We start from the raw sequence: 19,708 nt of genomic DNA, 5'->3' as shown, positions 1-19,708 counted from the left end.
TCAAACCCCAAAAAGGACATAAAGGCAGCATAAAGGCAACCATACAACTCAAATAATTTAATCCATGTCTTCTTTTTACTGTAAATCTTGACATTTCCACTCTCTTTGGTGCAAACATAATTTGAAGCTCAATTACACCTCCTCGCGCTTGATGCTCTGCGTGCTTTTGTTCACTCTGCATACAAAACCGATCTGATCTCTTAAAGCGATATGGATTAAACCACTTGAGTTGCATGGATTGCTATGCTGCCTTTACTTTCTTATTGGAGCTTGAAAGTGTTGGACCCCACTGACTTGCACTGTATGGATATAAACACCTCATCTCCATCAAAATATCTTGGTGTCTTGCAAAAGAAAGAAAGACATAAAATGGCACAAGTGTGAGTAACTGAAAAGATTATATTGTTTGTGTGAACTATTCCTTTAAAGCCAATACATTTATTTAACCTAATGAATTCCTTGTTATATTATTTATTTTTAGCTGCTTGAAATCATTAACAAATATCACTTTGTAGAATTACACCCTAATCCAGGGATTCCCAAACTTTCTTGTCATTTGATCCCCTGTAATCTGAATAATTTAAATATTACATCAACTGTGAGATTTCAAGTAATATAAAAATGAATAATATTTGTAATAATCCGAAATATAGTGAATGATAAATTAAATTACTTTTGTTTATAGGACAAGATCAGTTCTATTTGGAATGTTTTACGCATTTGATAAAAAAAGGGATTTATTTAGTTTGGAATATATTTATTTACATTTATATATTTAGCAGACATTTTTATCCAAAGGGGCTTACAAATGAAAAACATATTCGCCATGCAAAATCTAACAACATTTATTTAATTTCCTGTTTATTTGTTAAAGTAAATATTGATTAACAACACATAATTATTATTATTATTATTATTTTTAATAAATAATAATTATAAAAAAATTCAATTTGGAATGCCCAATTCCTTATGCACTCTAAGTCTTCGTGGTGGCGTAATGACTCACCTCAATCCGGGTGGTGGAGGACGAATCTCAGTTGCCGGCGCATCTGAGACCGTCAATCTGCGCATCTTATCATGTGGCTTGTTGAGCACGTTACCACATAGACATGGAGCTTGTGGAGGCTTTACGCTGTTCTCCGCAGCATCCATGCACAACTCACCACGCACCCCACAGAGAGCAAGAACCACATTATAGCTACCACGAGGAGGTTACCCCATGTGATTCTACCCACCCTAGCAACCAGGCCAATTGGTTGCTTAGGAAGCCTGATTGGAGTTACTCAGCAAGATTTGGATTCGAATTTGGGACTCAATTTATTTATTTAATTATTCATGTATTTAAATTATTGTATTTAATTTGGCATTTGGAGGGGTAATTTGAAAACTGCTTCTACTGTGTATAGACATAAATAGCTAATTTATGCCATTTTTGGTTCTGCTCTGTGTGTTTCATGGCCGGCAGGTCTTTAGGCTGCATCCTCTATGAGATGTGCTGTTTGGCTCATGCCTTTGAAGGGCAGAACTTCTTGGCTGTGGTGCTGAAGATCGTGGAAGGCCCCTCTCCATCCCTGCCAGAAACATATTCACGACAGCTCGACTCCCTAATGCAGAGGTACCAGAAACAGATGCTACCCTGCTCCAGGCATGAATCGGACCCATCAGCCACTGGCAATATATATCGGTCTCTCCACTGTGGATAAGAAGATATACACAAATCAATGGCTTGTTTGATTCAGCCTTTTTCAAAGCAGATTTGGCCAAATATGAGCTAGTTTAGAAGCATTCAACAAGACCTATCATCATGTCACGAGGTCTGAAACATAATTCTCTCTTTCTCTTTCTAGTATGTTAGAAAAAGATTCTTCTCAAAGGATCTCGGCAGCAGAAGCTCTGAGGAGCAGGTTCATAGAGGAGAGCCTGCAGGTAAGAAGAAAACATTAATCATATCAACAGAAAGGGAGGGCATCTGACCATCTGTTCAAAGTATCTGCTTCAAAGGTTAATGGGAAGGGCCGAAATGCATCAGGAAGGCTTTGATTGCTGGCCAATCTCGATAGGTTTCTAAAAATCTGTTATGCATACTCATCACATCATCGATTCACCATCACATTTATTTCACCCTGTGCGTAACCTTTTCAGATTGTGCTGTTGAAATGTCAGTGATTGGCATTGGTACCTCTCACTGAGAGTATTGATTGTGGCATGTCCTAGTTGGCCTTGTTCCCATGTATATGCAGATTTGTTAACAATCAATCTGTGAATGTAAAAAGGTTCAGAACGTTTCAAAAGTTTGTTTGATTGCTTCCTGAGAGTTACAGTGGCCCCAAAAAGTATCTGGACACTTAAACCACACTTTAAAATATATGAATATCAATGCATTATGTTACTAAATATAAAAAACAAAGTGGTATTTATCTGAAAGAAATCTAGCACAAACACACTTTTCAAGCAAAATATTTAAAATTATAAAACAATAAATACTGTATATTGTTCAAAATAAAGATAAAAATATTTGGACACTCTTTGGTTGTCAAATGTTAATGGGAACATGTCCATGGGTAATTGGACACTTGGGCAAATTTGAGAGGAACATACTTAATACATCTTCTAAAAATGACCTTGAGACCAGTTGGTTTAAAATAATTGAAAAATGGCTCAGAAATATGTTCTGAGAAAAGGTCTAACATTAATTGTTTGCAAGTGCCACTTGGTTTGATGTTTTGTTATATAACGCAATGACATTCATACATTTAAAATGTTTGAAGTGTCCAAAAGTGTCTAAATTCTTTATTGCTGTAGATTTATGAAGATTTACCATCATCCGATTATGAAAATAAAATTGCACTATGTAAGCATCTTCATTTTAGAGATCATCATCTTGGTGTGGGCTTGTAATGGCTTTACCCATTGATTTTGTTTTATAGCCCTTGTTTAATGGACTGCTGTTACAATATTTGCAGTTATTGCACCCTTTCATTGCCTGTATTCACGTTGAGTTGTTTACATCAGGGCCTTTGTAATTTCTGCTGCATTCAGAGGCTTGTGATACCCTAACCTCCCCTGTTTGAAAGCTCCTGGTTGGATGTGTCTTCCACTGGCTATTAAACCATCACTATCTCAGAAACATATAATCAGGGAAGCAAAGGGCATCTAAAGACAAAGCTATATGATGGATTTTCCCTTCTCTGTTATTGTGTATATTTTCCAAGGCTTTCTTCTGTCTGTGTAATTTGCGCCATACAAATGTCTCGTTCAGTATTGTTCTTTAAATGGGGTCGTGGTAAATTTCTTCCTGAGGATAATATCAGACTTTCTCTCCCCTTCCGATTTGCTCTGATTCATAAATTTAGAGAAATACAGGAAGACAGAGCCCTGTGTGGTGGTGACTTGCATACCTAGGGTCTTTGTACTGAATCTCTGATGATAGATTCTAAAAGTAGCTTTGTTGCTGCTGTTTTGCTTTTTGTTTCCGCAGTTCCTCAGAAAACTGTACATTTTACACTTGAGAACTTGAGAAGCGGATCAGTTTGATTCGTGAATGAATCATTCAGACCGGTTTTGTAAACCGAATCAACCAATTAACTGAAAATAGCTTGCTCTCTTGAACAGAATAATTATTATTTCATGAATCTACTTCAGTACTCGCTGCTTATTTCATGAATTCTAAAAAATGCACCAAGAAGAGCTAGAGTGGACATCAGTGAATAATGGCTTACATTTTTGTCTGTTCCTCACACAAAGCTATCATATGACTTCAGATTACTGGTTATATAGTGGACAAATTAGTATGGACCACTTTTATGTACTTTTTTGGCGCTTTTGTGTCTTTTATGACGCTTGAAAGCTCCAGTCCCCATTCGTTGTAATTGCATGGAAAGAATGACCAGTACATTCTTCATAATTTCCACTTATGTGTTCCACTGAAAAGAGAAAATAATACAAGTTTGGTACAACATGAGGGTGAGTAAATAATGACAGAATTTCCATTTTTGCATTAACTGTTTAATGGATTCCTTGGTTCTTTTGTTATTTTTCGCAGAGCATGAAACATAAATTTTCTAGCCTGACACTGCAAAACAAGTCAATGGGGGGAGAGAGAGATGCATCGCAGATCTTGAGAGCACTGTAAGTGAATCCAACATCACAAGTCTCATGAGATCACCGAGATAGGCAGTTCTCAACACACATGCATGACATGATCTACACTGGGGAACAGGACTGTTTTTTTTTTGTTTTTTTTCCTTTCTTTTTACATTTTCACACCTGCTTATTCGGGGGGACCTAAAAATATGTAGATTTGTCACTGCAGTGTTTGGAACATGTTAATCATGTGTCAGTTAATAAGTGGCAGACTTTCATTAATTCATTCATCGCTTTCCACACTAGTTAAACATTCCATCAACAAGAACAAATGTCAGTCATAGTTAGCAATGACGTAGTGGAAATCTGTGCAATGTTAAACCTGACAGTGCACCGAAAGAGCACAGTTAGTCTTTGAAACAGTCCTGTTCACTGACCGTCTGCATACAAAAATGGCAAGAGCTGACTGAAATCAGCAGGCAGGCTAACTTTACGCAGCTTCCGTAAGTAATGGAGCCAAAGATTTTTCAGTCTGCCTGGAAACAAAGTTGAGCTTACAAATTACCAGGCTGCTACAGTAGCTAGGTTTACATCCACATATTTTTATGCAAATTTTGAGATTAACCCTGCATATCAAGATGCAAATGAAATCTCCAAAATGTGCAGTAAAAAACTTGTATACTTGCTTTAGGTTGATAAATTTTTATTTGAGAAGAAGACATACGTGTTAACTACGATGGAAACACACTGACAGAATATATTCTTACAGAATTAAATAGGAACATAGAAGCAAATCAAAAAATTAATGTGACTTTGCCTCAACAAGCCATATGAATGCATAATTCGATCAGAGAATATATACAAATTATCACATGCTTTCACTCCCTGACATAAGACATATGCCACTGAACGCTAGCAAACGTTAAGTTAATCAGAGAGTTTTGTCTGTACCCTCTTAACCCCAAGTAATTAATTTCATTTCTACTTTGCACCAATTTACTCAGGAGTGAAGATATAGTTCTCTTAAACACATGAGATGGAAATGCTGTTTTATTTATGTTTTTAGATATTTTGATTTTGCTCATACATTTTATTCATAACTTGGATGAAAACATGACTAGTGATCACTTTTGAGGAAGGACTGATTAGGACAGGTTTCTAGCATCAAATCTTTGAAAGATTTGTTTTGTTTGAGGCACTTAGCAGCAAGTAAACTAGATATTCACAAGCAGATCTGTATATTGAGCTTTACTTTCTGAGTTATGTCTCTGAAATAGTCAGGATGAAATTCAAAACTAACAAAGTTTATACACATGTCTGGTGTGAACAGCTCTCTTCAGGTCATTCCACAGCATCTATATTGGGTTAAGGTCTGGGCTCTGACTGGGTCACTCCAAAAGATGGATTTTCTTTTTTTGAAGCCATTCTGTAGTGGATTTACTTCGATGTTTAGGCTCATTGTCCTGCTGCATCACCCAAATTCTACTGAGCTTCAGCTGAAGCACAGCCACCTTGACATTATTCTGTAGGATATCTTAATAAACTTGGAATTAATTGTTCCCTCTGATGGCATAAGGTCTAGGCCCCGAAGGAGCAAAGCAGCCCCAAATCATAATCCCTCCACAGTACTTCACTGTTGGGATAATGTATTCATGTTGATATGCAGTGCTCTTTTTACACCATATGTAGTGCTGCATGTTCTTCCAAACAATTCAACCTTAGTTTCATTAGTCCACAAAACATTTTCCCAGTAGCATTGTGGAGTTGTGGCAAACTTCAAGCCTGCAGCAATGTTTTTTGGTAAGCAGTGGCTTCCTTCGTGGTGTCTTGCTATGCACACCATGCTGGTTTAAATTTCTCTGTATTGTAGATTCATAAACAGAGACGTTAACCAGCTGTCACTCTGTGGTTCTTTTTGACCTCACTGAGCATTCTGTGGTGTGCCCTTTTGAGTTATCTTGGCTGGACGGATACTTCTATAGAGAGTAGCCACAGTACTAAATCATCTCAGTTTATAGACAGTTTGTCTAAATGTGGACAGATGAATTTTTAAGCTCTTTGAGATAACATTGTAACCCTTTCCAGCTTAATGCAAACCAAAAAATATTGATTGTAGGTCATCTGAGATCTCTCTTTTTTGTGAGCCATGGTCCACATCAGTAGATACTTCTTATGAATAACAAACTCAAAATGTTTGAGTGCTTTTTATAAGTCAAAGTAGCTCTAACCAACACCTCAAATATTGTTTCATTAATTGGATGCCAGGTTTGCCAATTCCTGACTAATTAGCTTTGTTGATATAATTATCCTAGAGATGACCTACTCTGTGAATGTTTGAATGATGTATTCAATATGTACAAGAACAATACAGTAATTTGTGCTATTGTGTTATTAGTTAAAACAGATTGTGCTTGTTCATTATTGTAAGTCAGATGAATATCAAACCAGTTTTTAAGACAAATCTATACATAAATACAGGTAAGTCCACAGCCTTGCTACTGTAGTCAAAAATCTAGATCTCGTCAATGGAGTTCTGTTGGAGCTTTTCCATGTCTTTATCATTTTATATTTGTCTGTCTTCTCTATAAGAATAGCTAAAGTATTTGCATAAGACTTTATGCGGCCTTGACTTTCCCATTAGCAGCTTCAAATGCCATTCTGGTATGCTTGGTATACAAAGACTACACACAAATCATCTGAAGCTGTCTAACACAAGTTCTCATGAATAACCTAATGACATACTTTTCCCTGTTTGGATTGCATCCCTTTTTTGTTGGATTAAATCCTGCTGTAACAATAAATAGTGTAGAGCATGCACTGAGATGTACCACAAATGATAATGCTTATATTTTGCATTCTTTTCTAATTTAATAAAAATGTTTTCATTAAAAATAGTATTGTCAGCATAACAATTTGAGATATTGAGCATAAAAATGTCATTTTATGAATTTGGTTTCTCCACCCTTTTGCTTTAATGTTCACCAAAACATGGAACAAACATTTGGGGAACTATCCCTTTAAAGAATTCAGTTAATCATTCCAATAAATTCAGTCCTTGACCCCCTCCAGGCAGAAGAAGGTACATCTGCAAACACTGCGGGAGAGATCAGAGGTGCAGAAAATGAGCCCGAGAGAACGCATGAGACTCCGGAAACTCCAAGCTGCAGATGAGAAAGCAAGAAAGCTGAAGTGAGTGACGTTTGGAGCACTGACTGTATCACACTGAATGTTAATCAAATGTGACTCAGAGTTCGTATTCCATAACAAATTTGGCACAAGTGTCATGGCTTTTCTGTTTTCATGGTGCAAGGATTTATGGCAGTATATTTCATGTCAGCTCTGATTCTTTGAGTAATATGTGATGTACTGATAGAATAGGAACAGTCGCTCAACCATGGCTCATAATTCCAGTCTTACAAACAAACTGATGTTCATTCCGATTATTATTGTAGTTTTTAAAAGGTGATGTTTGTAATGTTCTCAATGATAAAATACTTGCTCCTGCCCCAGCTTAATATGCTGAGACAACTATAAACAATTTGTAGGTTCATTTCCATGAAATTTCCAAACACTGTGGCTCTGCGGTGCTAGCTCTGTTTGTTTGAACACCCCACACCTGCCGAACATAGCTACATTGTGGCTATCTGGCCAATGGCAGACAGTGGGAGTGTTCAGGAAACCTGTTTGGCATTATTATTTTCAGTTCTGTTTGTTGACACTGGAAAAACTAGTTGTACTGAAATTACAAACTTCACATTTATGTTATATATATAATACAAAAAATGTACTTAAGTTGTATACTATGTGTTAATATTATTTGTGTACAGTTTATGATACAATTTTTGGGTCTTGTCTCACCCCAGGCAAATTGTGGAGGAAAAATATCAAGAAAACCATCTTCGCATGCAAGAGTATAAGTCTAAAAATTTCCAGAAAGTTAGTGTGGATGTTTTAAAGGTTTGCTGATGCATTCATAATTTAACAAATTAGCTATAATCAGATCACAGTTGTGTGAAATCTGTATTTATTACTGTTTTATCCTTTTCATATCCTTCTATACTCAACTGCCATATGTTACAACTAAGTAATTGTTTTGTTTTTCATCTTTCCAAAAAGGTGAGAACTGAGGACACAGTTAACCAGACTCAACGAATTCAGAGCGAGTCACCAAATGGAAACTATGAATCAATGGGAAACATTTCTGAATTATCTGAAAAGAAGTGTATGACTGGTGAGTGAGTGATGATGTGTTACTGTATATTTCAACCTTAATCTTAGGGCTTAGATACAATTAAACGTAGTTCTATAAATCCAGTGATAATGCAGAAGTAAACATGAACATTAATGGAGGACCTGGAGGTTTTTTGCTAACCCTTGAATAACCAAAGTTTCACACTTATAATTTTTTAAAGGGGATTATGAAGACCTTTTCTAGAGCCCCAATTGCGGTAAATTACTAACCCAGGGTAAAGTATGTGGAGTATTATTGTAAAGTGGGAACACTTTACAATAAGGTTCAGTTTGTTAACAAATGGAACTTTATTGTAAAGTGTTTCCACTTTACATTAGTTAACATGAACTAACAATGAACAATACTTATTAAGCATTTATTAATCCTAGTTAATGTTTGTTTCAACAAAGTAATACATTTTTAAAACCAAAAGTTGTATTTGTTAACATATTAGTTAATGCACTATGAACTAATATGAACTAACAATGAACAAAATATTTTTATTAACAAAGATAAATAAATTATTTAAAAAATAAATATTGTTAATTGTTTGTTCATGATACCGGATGCACTAACTAATGTTAACAAATGGAACCTTGTTAACCATTGTAAAATGTTACTGTATGAGCAATAAATGCATCGATATAAACCAAGATTACATTAACTCAGTATTAAAAATGACCCTGGGCTGACAAATGTGTAAAAAGCCCATTAGATGACCAAAGCCAGGCCTTTTTGATTGTTTATAGAGTTATTCAATCATTAAATATTCATTGTGGATAAAAATTGCTATAAAGACAGCAAGAGCTGTTACTGATAAAGTTAGAAAAGAGAGATTCCATTCATTAAACTTTGAGCAAGAGGATTAATTAAAACAATTTGAAACCTAGCTCCCCTGATATTTTTTTTCTTACTTTTTGAAGTCTATCTCTAAACGTGTTTATGATGAAATTCCATCCTGTAACTTCCGAATCAAGAAAGTTTTAACTATTCTTCTGAAATGACTTTCTCTTCTACGTCTTCATTAAAATTCATTGTGAGCTTGGCACTCCAGTGCCTCTTTCTCCATGGTTTAACAAACAACAGACCCCAGAACAGAGCGAGGTACCAGGAGTATTACATGTCACACACACATTTAAGAGAGAGTGATGCAACAACATTCCATTTCCATTTGAAATTCAAATGATTCTTGGAAGTTTTAATGATGTTCCGCCACACAGATTGATCAGAGCAAAAATGAATTGCCTTTATGGACAAAAGGTAAGGAAAGTACATCCACACTAATTTGTTTTTGTTTGAAAACTCTGTTTTTAGTCACTTGACGTCATTGTTATCCAAAGTGTGACAGAGCGTTTTTCGACAATCTTTCAGGTTATGCTGTTTTTGCTTCTTTTGGAATTATTTCTGTTAGCAAAGCAAAAATAGACAGAATAACTGACTGTAAAGGGAGTTATGGAAAGGAGGAGGCAAGAACTGGCTTGACAATATAAATTATATTTAATTAAGAAGTTAAACCAAAAGACACAAACACACACATATGATGGACAGCTGCCCGTAAACACTCTGTCACACCACCGTCCGCAGTCGGCCTTTATCCCTCTTGGAAGCTTGATTAGCCTGATAAGGTGTCGGGTGTGTAGTATCACCATCTGGCCCCGCCCTCCACCCTGTCACATTCCTCCCTTGTTCTCTCAGACCAGGGAGCCCCCGGCATGACAATATTAGGCAGGTGGTTTTAATGTTGTGGCTGACCTGTGTATTTTCCGTATCGCCAGTTCATTTATGAGACACATTTTCGCCTCTTTTCTCAATCATATAATTGGCTTGAGTTTGTTTGCATGGAGGACGATAACTAGATTTTTGACATGTCTGTACTGTAATTAATTGTTGTCTGTGAATATGGACAGAATCCGATCAGGCCAACCTATTGCAGGTATTTAATGACTCATTATGTTACCACCGTCATTATCCACATCAATTGAAACCCGAGTTATGGCCAAAACGCCTCCTTAATCAAGTTTTTGAAGTTTTTCAAATTTCATTACTTGATGATAAATCTCAGAGATGTGTTGTGAGGAAGTCCTGAGACTTCTGAATCTATCAGTTCCTGTCTCTAATCACTTTAGATTCTTCCATAAATTAGATGCTTTATATGAGTGCAAAGCCTCAGCTGTGCTCTTTAATGAAACGATGAGAATCAACACAGTTTGATTTATCGATGAAGGATGCCTGCCTGGGGTGCAATCAGGGGGAATCTGCAATATATTGTAAAAAAAAAAAAAACATTGTATTGCATGGGAATATGTTGAAAATAAAACTGTAAAGAAAAACTCAACGGTTGTACAGTGTTCAAAAGTCTGATTCCACATCGAAGATCAGGGATTTAAATTTGAAACCTGGAGAAAACAGATAATTTTAGGATTTTGTTTTTTATTTGAAAAGAAACACAGATTATGATGTAAAATAATGAAGAAATATTTAAGATTCTGCCCTATTTCTAGGTCACTAATCAAATATTAGCCCATCCTCCATGCAAAATTTGAAGCTGTACCAAGTTAGTTGGGGATTGGCGATAGATAGTAATTTTGAGGATCAGGAGGTCAGGACCCTGACTGGGCCACTCATACATTTTCTTCTTTTTAAGCCTCCCTGTATATAATTTTTTTTAATTTTTTTATATTGTTAAACAAGCTAAATGCAGATGAAAAATGCAAAACCTAAGCATTTTCACATGTGGGCTCAACTTTAAAAAAGTGAAACCTACTGTTATTAAAGCAGAGTTTTGAGGCTAAAGGCTCAGGTATACTACTATTTTTTTTTTTTTACCGGATTGTCTTGCACATGGTCGAGCGCACAACCTTTCAAAATATACTCTGTTGACCATGAGCGAATATGAACACGTTCAATGCATGCCCACTATGACTGCTTTTTGATACTTTTAGTACAGACAACAACAGGCGCATGTGCACAGATGAGAACCTGGGCCACATGCGGACAGTCCACACAGATTAACTTTGCATCATGCATAGCTTTGTTCAATCCAATCCGCAATGAGTTGGAAAACCAAAGTATACTTTGGCCTTAATGGTGCTGAACCTTTTTTCCTTAAATTTGACAGATGTATTTATTATTTTGTTTCCACAAAGCCTCATATTTCTTTACGTTATCTCCAAGGCAAAGAAAACTGTAAACGAATAAAGCATACATAATGCTTAAACAATATTTCAGGGCACATTTCAAATAGTTTTCTTAAAGTCTCCCAACAGCAACATTTAGCAGGTTACACCCATTATATCAATGTGAATGGTACTCTGGGATATAAAACTTATTCAGACATCATTATTTTACTGTTTTGTTTGATTTCACATGTGATTCAAAGACCAAGACAGCCCTCGCTGGTGAGCTTGTTCTAGATTTCTGGAAATAAATAATGCTGTCTAATTCTGCTCATGTCTTTAGTTAAACTATAATGACTTCACCAGGGATGTCTGTGCCTTGGCAAGATGCTGTTCAAATGAATGAGCTCTGATAATAAGTGCATTAATTGCATTATTTTGTCAATATCATTGTCTCTAGCCACTAACTTTCTTTAACTGCCTCTGTTTTACTGACTGGCTCTCTTTAATTTGTTTACATACACCTCTACTGTTAGTATAATTAATTAATACTCTAGATAAAGTAGAGTTCTGAATTAAGTCAAAGATTGGTTTATTAAAGGGAGGGAGGGAGGATGGATGGATGGATGGATGCTTTTTCAATATTATGGGTAAATACTGGCAGTCTCAATGTCAAAACGTTTTCCTAAGATGGTCGATTATGATTCATACAGGAAAGGCTGGCATCAGGCACGGAATTTACAAGGTCATTGTAGCACATTGGGACACTCTTTTGATTAATGTTGCGCCTAAGTTTGAGACCAAATGCTATAGCTGTTGGTACGTACATGACTAACAGAGTGAAAATGTAATGACTAATGAAAGAACAGCTAATGGTTGTTTGCGTTAACAATTCAGGTGTAACATTAACATTGCTAATTGCAATCAATGAGTTCTTTGAAAAATGCTGACTGTCATGCGAAAGGATTTTCATTTATCTCCATTAAACCTCCTTTTTAAAAGTAATTTAGCTCAGAATCAGTCCTGAACAACTTCAGAGAGTCCCACAGTCCTTTACTATAGTAAGATCAGTGATTGACCAAGACTGTGAAGTGGTGTATCAATCCAATGACAGTGTTTTACAATAATATTATGAAAAGCCAAATGCTTTTTTACTTTTTTAGCCTGATATTCATTAATGTCAAAAGACATGACAATCTAAATGTGGGGAACTAATTAGTAAGTCTTGTATGCTTTAAAGGGGAACACTCAAGTTTTGCTTTTAGGTATCTTCTGTGGCGAATGTTTAACCTCTTAACGACGGGTGCATATTTATTTAAATGTAATTTGTTTAATGCATGTTTAAAATGTTAAATAAACTAATATTGACATCCAATATATAATTTGAAAGATCTGGGTCTCAAGATTTAATATTTTGAATGATTTTAATGATCGCAAAGTTGCAACAATAATATTTTATTAAACGTGTCAAGAGTGAAAATCAAAACACGGAAAATGAAACCGGAAGTTCTTACATTTTATTGTCTTCCAGCCAAACACAGATGAAAACAATCCTCCAAGCTTTGGTATGGTTTTCATTGCAAGAGTCCAATAAATAAAATCCATTAGCGATTTTAGTCCAAATATTTAGTGTAGTGTTTTAGTAGCAAACCACCCAAGCATGATATTTGGGAGGGTCTTACGAACAAAATCAGCCCTCCCTCAAAATTTTCTGTGCTGTTGTGATTGGGTAGTCACTCAGAATAGTCAAACAGGACTGTCGACAGGAGTGATGTAAAGATGCGTGTTATCCAAGTTTGTCTCTGGATAAAGCAGGCCAATAAAAAGCTAGATAATTTTTGACTGATGGGTCGTGTTATATCCCTGATGCTGGTTCACGAAGGTTTGGATTGGAAAACCATGTATTGTTTTTGTTTGTGTGCGTAAATATATATGGAATGCATTATAATATATTCCCAAATAACAAAAACATTATATTTTCATATATATTTTTGTTTATGTAGTATTTTTTACATTTGGAAATATAAACAAATTGTGTGTTTTGAACCAATGTCAACATTTGGCTTATGTAGTTATTACAAGTGGTCTATTGGCGCCTGCAAGTGACCTTTTTTTAATATACACTTACATAAATCATTATGAAAGAAAGAGTTTTGAACATACAGACTTCAAACTTGTGTCAGACATGTGACTTTGTATCAGATGTGTTTTTGTGGCACTGCGCATAGTCTTGCATATTAAAAAATTAAAAAGTATTTTATAAATAATATTTGCGGTCACTATTAAAAATATTTGAATAGCTCTAACACATTTGTTTAAACTGAAATGATACATTTTTACTCTTGAATAACAAATGTCTAAGTGTCTACTTTCAAACGAGTAGTAGGTTTGTACTATAAACAAGTTTATGTTTGTAGAACAAATAGTTCAAGAACTGGAAGAGTTAGAGTAAGAGATAACTACATTTATCAAAATTTACTCTATGAACAAAAATATACTCCATTTCCAATGTAACAAATGAGTCAAAAGCAATATCAACTCTGATTTTGTTTTTTTGTTATATATATCTTGAATATTATTTGATTGCCAAAATCTTGTCTCACATAATGTGAGTTTTGAAAAAAAAAATATTTTAAAGGAATAGAGAAAACTCAAGTCATTATTTGCTCATCCTCATTTCATGGATGGACATTCCTTTAAAATGCCCCCCAAATAATTTTTTTCTGTACAGCATTCTGTTTACGTTGTTTTTTGTCTGAATAGCTGAATTCAGTCCAATGTTTATTGATTGTCTGTTACGATGAAAGAATGTCCCTTCTTATCTTTTAATATTGTGTGAAATAAGTGCCTTTTGTTCTATTTGGACACGTGGGGCTTTTTATCTCAAGAAATCTGGTGTAACGTGCGTGATTATGCATTAATGTTCTCATTTAGACTGTGCAGGACAGTGCTCAGGTGGAAATCCTTAAGGATAAAAATTAAACTGTAGAGTCATCGAATGGGAAATTCCACAGAGTAAACTACAGTCTAACACCCCTCTCCCCTTCAGTTGCTCCTTACCTCCATCTCTCCTGCCATCTTTGTGTCTCCTTTTGTGGTTGGTCCAGTTGCTGGCAGCTGTTAAACAGAATCAGAGGCATGAAACTGTGTTATCATCTTGGTCCCAGCTAGGAACTGCGTGTATGTGTGTTAATTTGTTCAAATCATTGTTCAAGTGTGGAGGTATGCTGTGGGTTAATTTTTCCTGGTCGGTACAGTAACAGCCCCCTAACATTTCAGAGATGAAATGAGCACAGAACCATTCACTTTGACTCGGTGGATGTAAAAAATGTTGCTTCAAATGGTTAGTTCACCCATTAACATGTATTCACCCTCACCTTGTTCCAAACCGGTTTGTCTTATTTCTTTTGTGGAACACAAAATGAAAAGAGATGAAAAAAGATGCAATGAGTTGTGACTGAGGCTGTCAGTCTCTAACATTGCGCTTAACATCTCCTTTTGAGTTCCACAATAGAAAGAAAGTCATACAGGTTTGGAACAAAAGAATACCTGCACTCTTCTTCTGTTTTTTTCTTAATAATTTCAGCAATCCCAGAGGATCCTCAGGCAGCGGAGGCATTTTACTGTGTGGATGAATTTGAGTCATGCTCGGAGGAAGATTCAGATGGAGAAGAATGCTCAGAGGGTGATCTCCCCACAGAAATGTCCTGTCAGACATGTGGACAGGTGAGGAGAGAACCGCCGCCGGAGGGGAGTGCTTGTCAATCAGCTTTGTGACTGTGTGATGTTGACATTTAAAGGCAAATTTAACTGTGCTGCTTCTGTAAATTGTGCGCCCTGTAACTTAGCTTATTAGGTTTGCCAGATGAGGCAGGGCCGGCCCGTTGTACATGCGGGGGGCTGCGATGGCGCAAACACGTGTTAAGTAAATGAACAAAAGATCATGTCAAAAGATTAAGAAACAGTGATGACATTTATTTTTAAATTCTCAACAGTCCAGTGCTTTCTACCTTGCATGTACTTCGGGAGAGCATGCAACGCACGTGAACCTGATCATTTAACATACAAATTGCAATAATGGTGAAAACTAAAACCAACATTTTAAGTATAAAATGAGCTCTGAATAATCATGAAAAAAGGCAAATAACTGAATGTTACATCAAATAATGTAACAGCAGTATGTCTAAAATCGGCAAGTAGTACAGCTAAGCAGTACACCATAACCTGCATAATTTATTCATAGCGCAAAGCATTGCTGGGTACTTGAGTGCTGCTTATAAAAGTAGTATTAGACACGGATAACACACCTTGCTGAATAATGCATGCCTGACAGAAATGCTGGAAATAAGTTATAGTTGGTTTGTGTCTATTTGAGTCTTATTTTGTGTAAAGGATAGCAGAAACGGCGCTTGACAAACATTAGGGCTTTTCACATTTTCTCAAGAATAATCTGGTGGGGAAGGAATTTAGACACTGTCGATATAAAGACGCAAAAAATTCACATAATGAAAAAATTAGAAATTAATCTGGAAAATAACCAAACCAAGATCTCTGCTCTCTAATGCCGAGTTTACACTACACGATTTTAAGGCCGATTTTCGCTCGCTGAGAGTTTTGTGGAGATCGCCGACAAAACCCTGAAATCTTGTGCAAATCGGAGCTCGCTCCCGTGAGCAAGGATCGCAATTAACTATCAAAGACGCGATTTGAGAGAATCGCCAATGTCAGCGAGATATCTAGAATGTTAAATATCTGGGGACAAGCAGGATTTTTATTTTTGTGGTAATCAACATTTTGCCACAAATGTTGTTGATTTAAGCTTAAAGGAATATTTCATTCAAAAATTACAATTCTCTCATCATTTACTCGCCCTCAAGCATCCCAGATGTTTATGACTTTCTTTTTTCTGCTGAACACAACTGCAGCTTTTTAGAAGAATATTTCAGCTGTATTGATCCTCACAATGCAAGTGAATGAGAACCAACATTTTGAACCTCAAAGCACATAAAGACACCATACACGTAATACATACGACTATAGTGGATAAGTTTGGGTCAGAAACAGATCAATATTTAAGTAATTTTTACTGTGAAAATCTCTGCTTTCACTTTTACATTCATCTTTTCTTTTTGGCAATTCACATCCTTTTTGCATATTGCCACCAACTGGGCACGGAGGAGAATTTATAGTGAAAAAGGACTTAAATATTGATCTCTTTCTCATCCACACCTATAATATCACTTCTGTAGATATAGATTTAACCACTGTAGTTTTATGAATTATGTTTATGTTGCCTTTATTTGCTTCAAACTTTTGGTACCCATTCATTTGCATTGTGAGGACCTACAGAGTGGAAATATCCTTCCAAAAATCTTTGTTTGTGTTCAGGAGAAGAAAGTCAGTCATCATCAAAGAAACACATCTGGGATGTGTTTTAATTAAAGTTTGGCTTAACTTGTATTGAACCCGGAATATTCCTTAAACAGTAGGTTTAAAATTGTAATCCAACACCTCTAATACTAAAACTGCACTGCATTCTAATAGATACATGTTACCAAAATAACATAAACAAAAAACACTTTTAAACCACAAGTTAAGGCTCATAAGGGAAAATATATGCTAATATATAGCCAATTTATAAGGATTCTTCTGGATCAAGTACTAATCCTTTCACTTCCAGTCTATCTTTGAATTATTCACACACGCTTGAATACACCCTCAAGTGTTAATAAGCTCTCATTGACAGGATCATCTGTTTATGAAGCATGACATAAGATGAATTCACATTTCAGATTCTTTCAAACCCACAGGTAGCATTTCATGTACAAGTAATATGAAAGCACTTGTCTGCAGTATAGCCTGCATTATGGAGACCCCAAAGTGGGTTTGGCAGCCTAGCAAGCTTATTTGTTGCAAATTGTAGTACTGGAGTCACCCAAGTTCAGTGCCATGACATTAAAACACATAAAGTGCAGATCAGGCACCCTGCAGGCAAAGGGCTCATCTGGACTCCCAAGAGAACATGAATTACCTCAGCAGACTCTTGACGCCGCAATCCAATACCAGACTTCTGCACCATTCGATCAGGCCAAGCCAAGTTAGATTAAAACTATTTGTCACCATTGAGAGGGCAAGAAATACAGAGAGCCGTGTTGGTAGGAGTATGAAACCAAAGGAGAGAATGGAATAGACTTCTGCCCCAGTGGATATTCCATAATTAGCTGGCTCACAGAGAGAGAGTGAAGCTGGCGATGGCTGTGTGAGATTCCCCGGAAACAAAAGATGGAGGAGTCGCATTTTGTAAAAAGCTAGATAATAAATAGCAGGTCATTCTGCAACAGCATTTTTTCTCATTTCAATGTTTTGTACAGGTGGCGTGTTTGATGCCCAAAGGCCTATCTTTACCACTATGCACTTGCAGAGTCCCAATAAGCAATGATTTCAGTTCTGCTTCCTGTAAACCAATTTGAGGTTGAATATGGTTTTCACAACATGCTGATGGACCTTTAGCCCTACTTCAATTTCATTCAATCTATGTCTACCTTGAGGCTTTCATCTTAAGATGATGCCTCTTGAGATTATAGAACCCTTCAGGTTGCCTTCATCATGGTGCCAATTCCCCCTTTAGGTCATGTGATGCTTTCAAAAAGAAAGTCCATTGACCTGGAATGGTGTTTATAGGGCGTTGCTCAGACAGGAAGAAAATATCCGATTTTTTTGGTGTACACATCTTAAAGCTGTTTAGTTGTTGTTTACAGAAATACAATATTTGCCAAACTGATATAAACCACATCCATATGTGATTTGAAATCTGATTAAAGTCATAGGACATAAACAAGGCTTTTGCATGCATTTAAGTCTGAATGGTCAGATCAGACTGCAAGAAGTTTTTTCCGTAACATACACAAATATTCATAGTAAAGAATGGTTAATCGAATCGAATAAGTGGTTTCGGGCACAGCAAATGCAGTCATGTGTAAATAATGCTTTCTGCTAAATGACTAAATGTGAGTTTATACACCTCTAACTGTATAGTCAGATTTTTTTTTAAATTATAATAATTTATGTGCAGTGTGAACAAAGCCTAGGATTTGTATTTTGAGTCCCTTCTGTGTGTTAAGGGTGTTTTCACACGTTTGTCCTCTTTAAAAGAACCAAACTCGGACCCCTTTTTTACCCCCCTTTGTATATAGGCCAGGTGAACATATGGTGGGTGTCAACAATCCTCTTACTTTGCATTTTAAGTCTCCCAGCTTCAATGTATCCCCTTAACGTATGTCCTTCTGTGTCACAGGATAGCGACCTAGAGGCCATGATCAGACACATGGAGAATGTTCTGGATGGTGACTCAGATGGTGAGTGCAGCTTATGTTCTCAGTAATATCACACAAGAACAATTATTAAAAAATAAGATTGGTCAATTTATCCAAAATGTACCAGTATTTTCATATGTTGCACAATGATTTCTAAACACTTTGGGCCTTCCTAAACTTTTCTGCAGTTATTAGGATTTGACCACCTTTCCCATTGCTAATTTAACCACTGAATGCAATAATTATAGCTATTACATTTTTAGTTCCTATCATTCCAGCTATGTTGACTTTGTTTAGCACAGTTTATTACACTGCTCATTACACTGCTCCCTGGAATGCTCGATACCAATTTCCTCCATAATTGTGCTAGTTTCATGTCTGTTGTATCACCTGCTTATATTGACTGTTTCAAACAGGTTTTAAGAACACACATTTTATTGGTGTGTATTAAGTTGGAATAGGAGATCTTTCTAACATTAAAAATTACACGCATTACCTTTACATCAATATTTAACAATATGTCTTATTTACAGGTACAGTATTTATCTTATAAGTTGCCATGAAGTATGCAGGATAATATTCTGTCATTATCACCATGTAAACCCCTCCAAAATCTTAATCACCTTGTCAAAGTTTATTTTTGGATATTGACCAGCTTACTTTAAATTATTCTTTACTTATATGATGAGAAAGCATTTCTAGTCATGTGCCACTCCGAGACGTCTTACAGGTCATCCACCTGTAGATGAGCAAAATTACTCGCGCATGAAATTTCTGCATTTGGACGAGGAGCTTGCAAACTGTATTCAGCCTCGTCGCATTTGCACATAAAAATAAACATTTGTAAAATTTGTTTGTAGAAAAAGCTCTTAAGTGCTAAGATCAATAGTTATTGGCAAATGAGGCCCAGAACTCTATATGCATGTGCGGGTCTTGGAGAAGCGCTTTCATTGCACTCGTGAACC

At 36.1% G+C, this 19,708-nt stretch overlaps 1 protein-coding gene across 2 annotated transcripts in view; it reads left to right on the top strand.

Annotated features, from left to right (window-relative positions):
* The window catches only part of nek11 (NIMA-related kinase 11), an 80,235-nt gene that overhangs the window by 27,650 nt on the left and 32,877 nt on the right, over positions 1–19,708 (top strand). The window contains exons 7-14 of one of the 2 annotated variants that reach the window (XM_052144276.1): positions 1,466–1,615; positions 1,848–1,926; positions 4,043–4,128; positions 7,153–7,272; positions 7,947–8,040; positions 8,200–8,314; positions 15,017–15,156; positions 18,725–18,785. In XM_052144276.1, coding sequence (XP_052000236.1) covers positions 1,466–1,615; positions 1,848–1,926; positions 4,043–4,128; positions 7,153–7,272; positions 7,947–8,040; positions 8,200–8,314; positions 15,017–15,156; positions 18,725–18,785 — 845 coding nt within the window. The remainder of the gene's footprint in view (positions 1–1,465; positions 1,616–1,847; positions 1,927–4,042; positions 4,129–7,152; positions 7,273–7,946; positions 8,041–8,199; positions 8,315–15,016; positions 15,157–18,724; positions 18,786–19,708) is intronic. The other variant, XM_052144277.1, reaches the window with a different exon arrangement.

The sequence above is a fragment of the Xyrauchen texanus genome, chromosome 15 (genome assembly GCF_025860055.1).
Source record: "Xyrauchen texanus isolate HMW12.3.18 chromosome 15, RBS_HiC_50CHRs, whole genome shotgun sequence".
Classification (NCBI taxonomy): Eukaryota; Metazoa; Chordata; class Actinopteri; order Cypriniformes; family Catostomidae; genus Xyrauchen; species Xyrauchen texanus.
The sequence above is the reverse complement of the archived record's forward strand: the minus strand, read 5'-3'. Positions and strand labels throughout refer to the sequence as shown.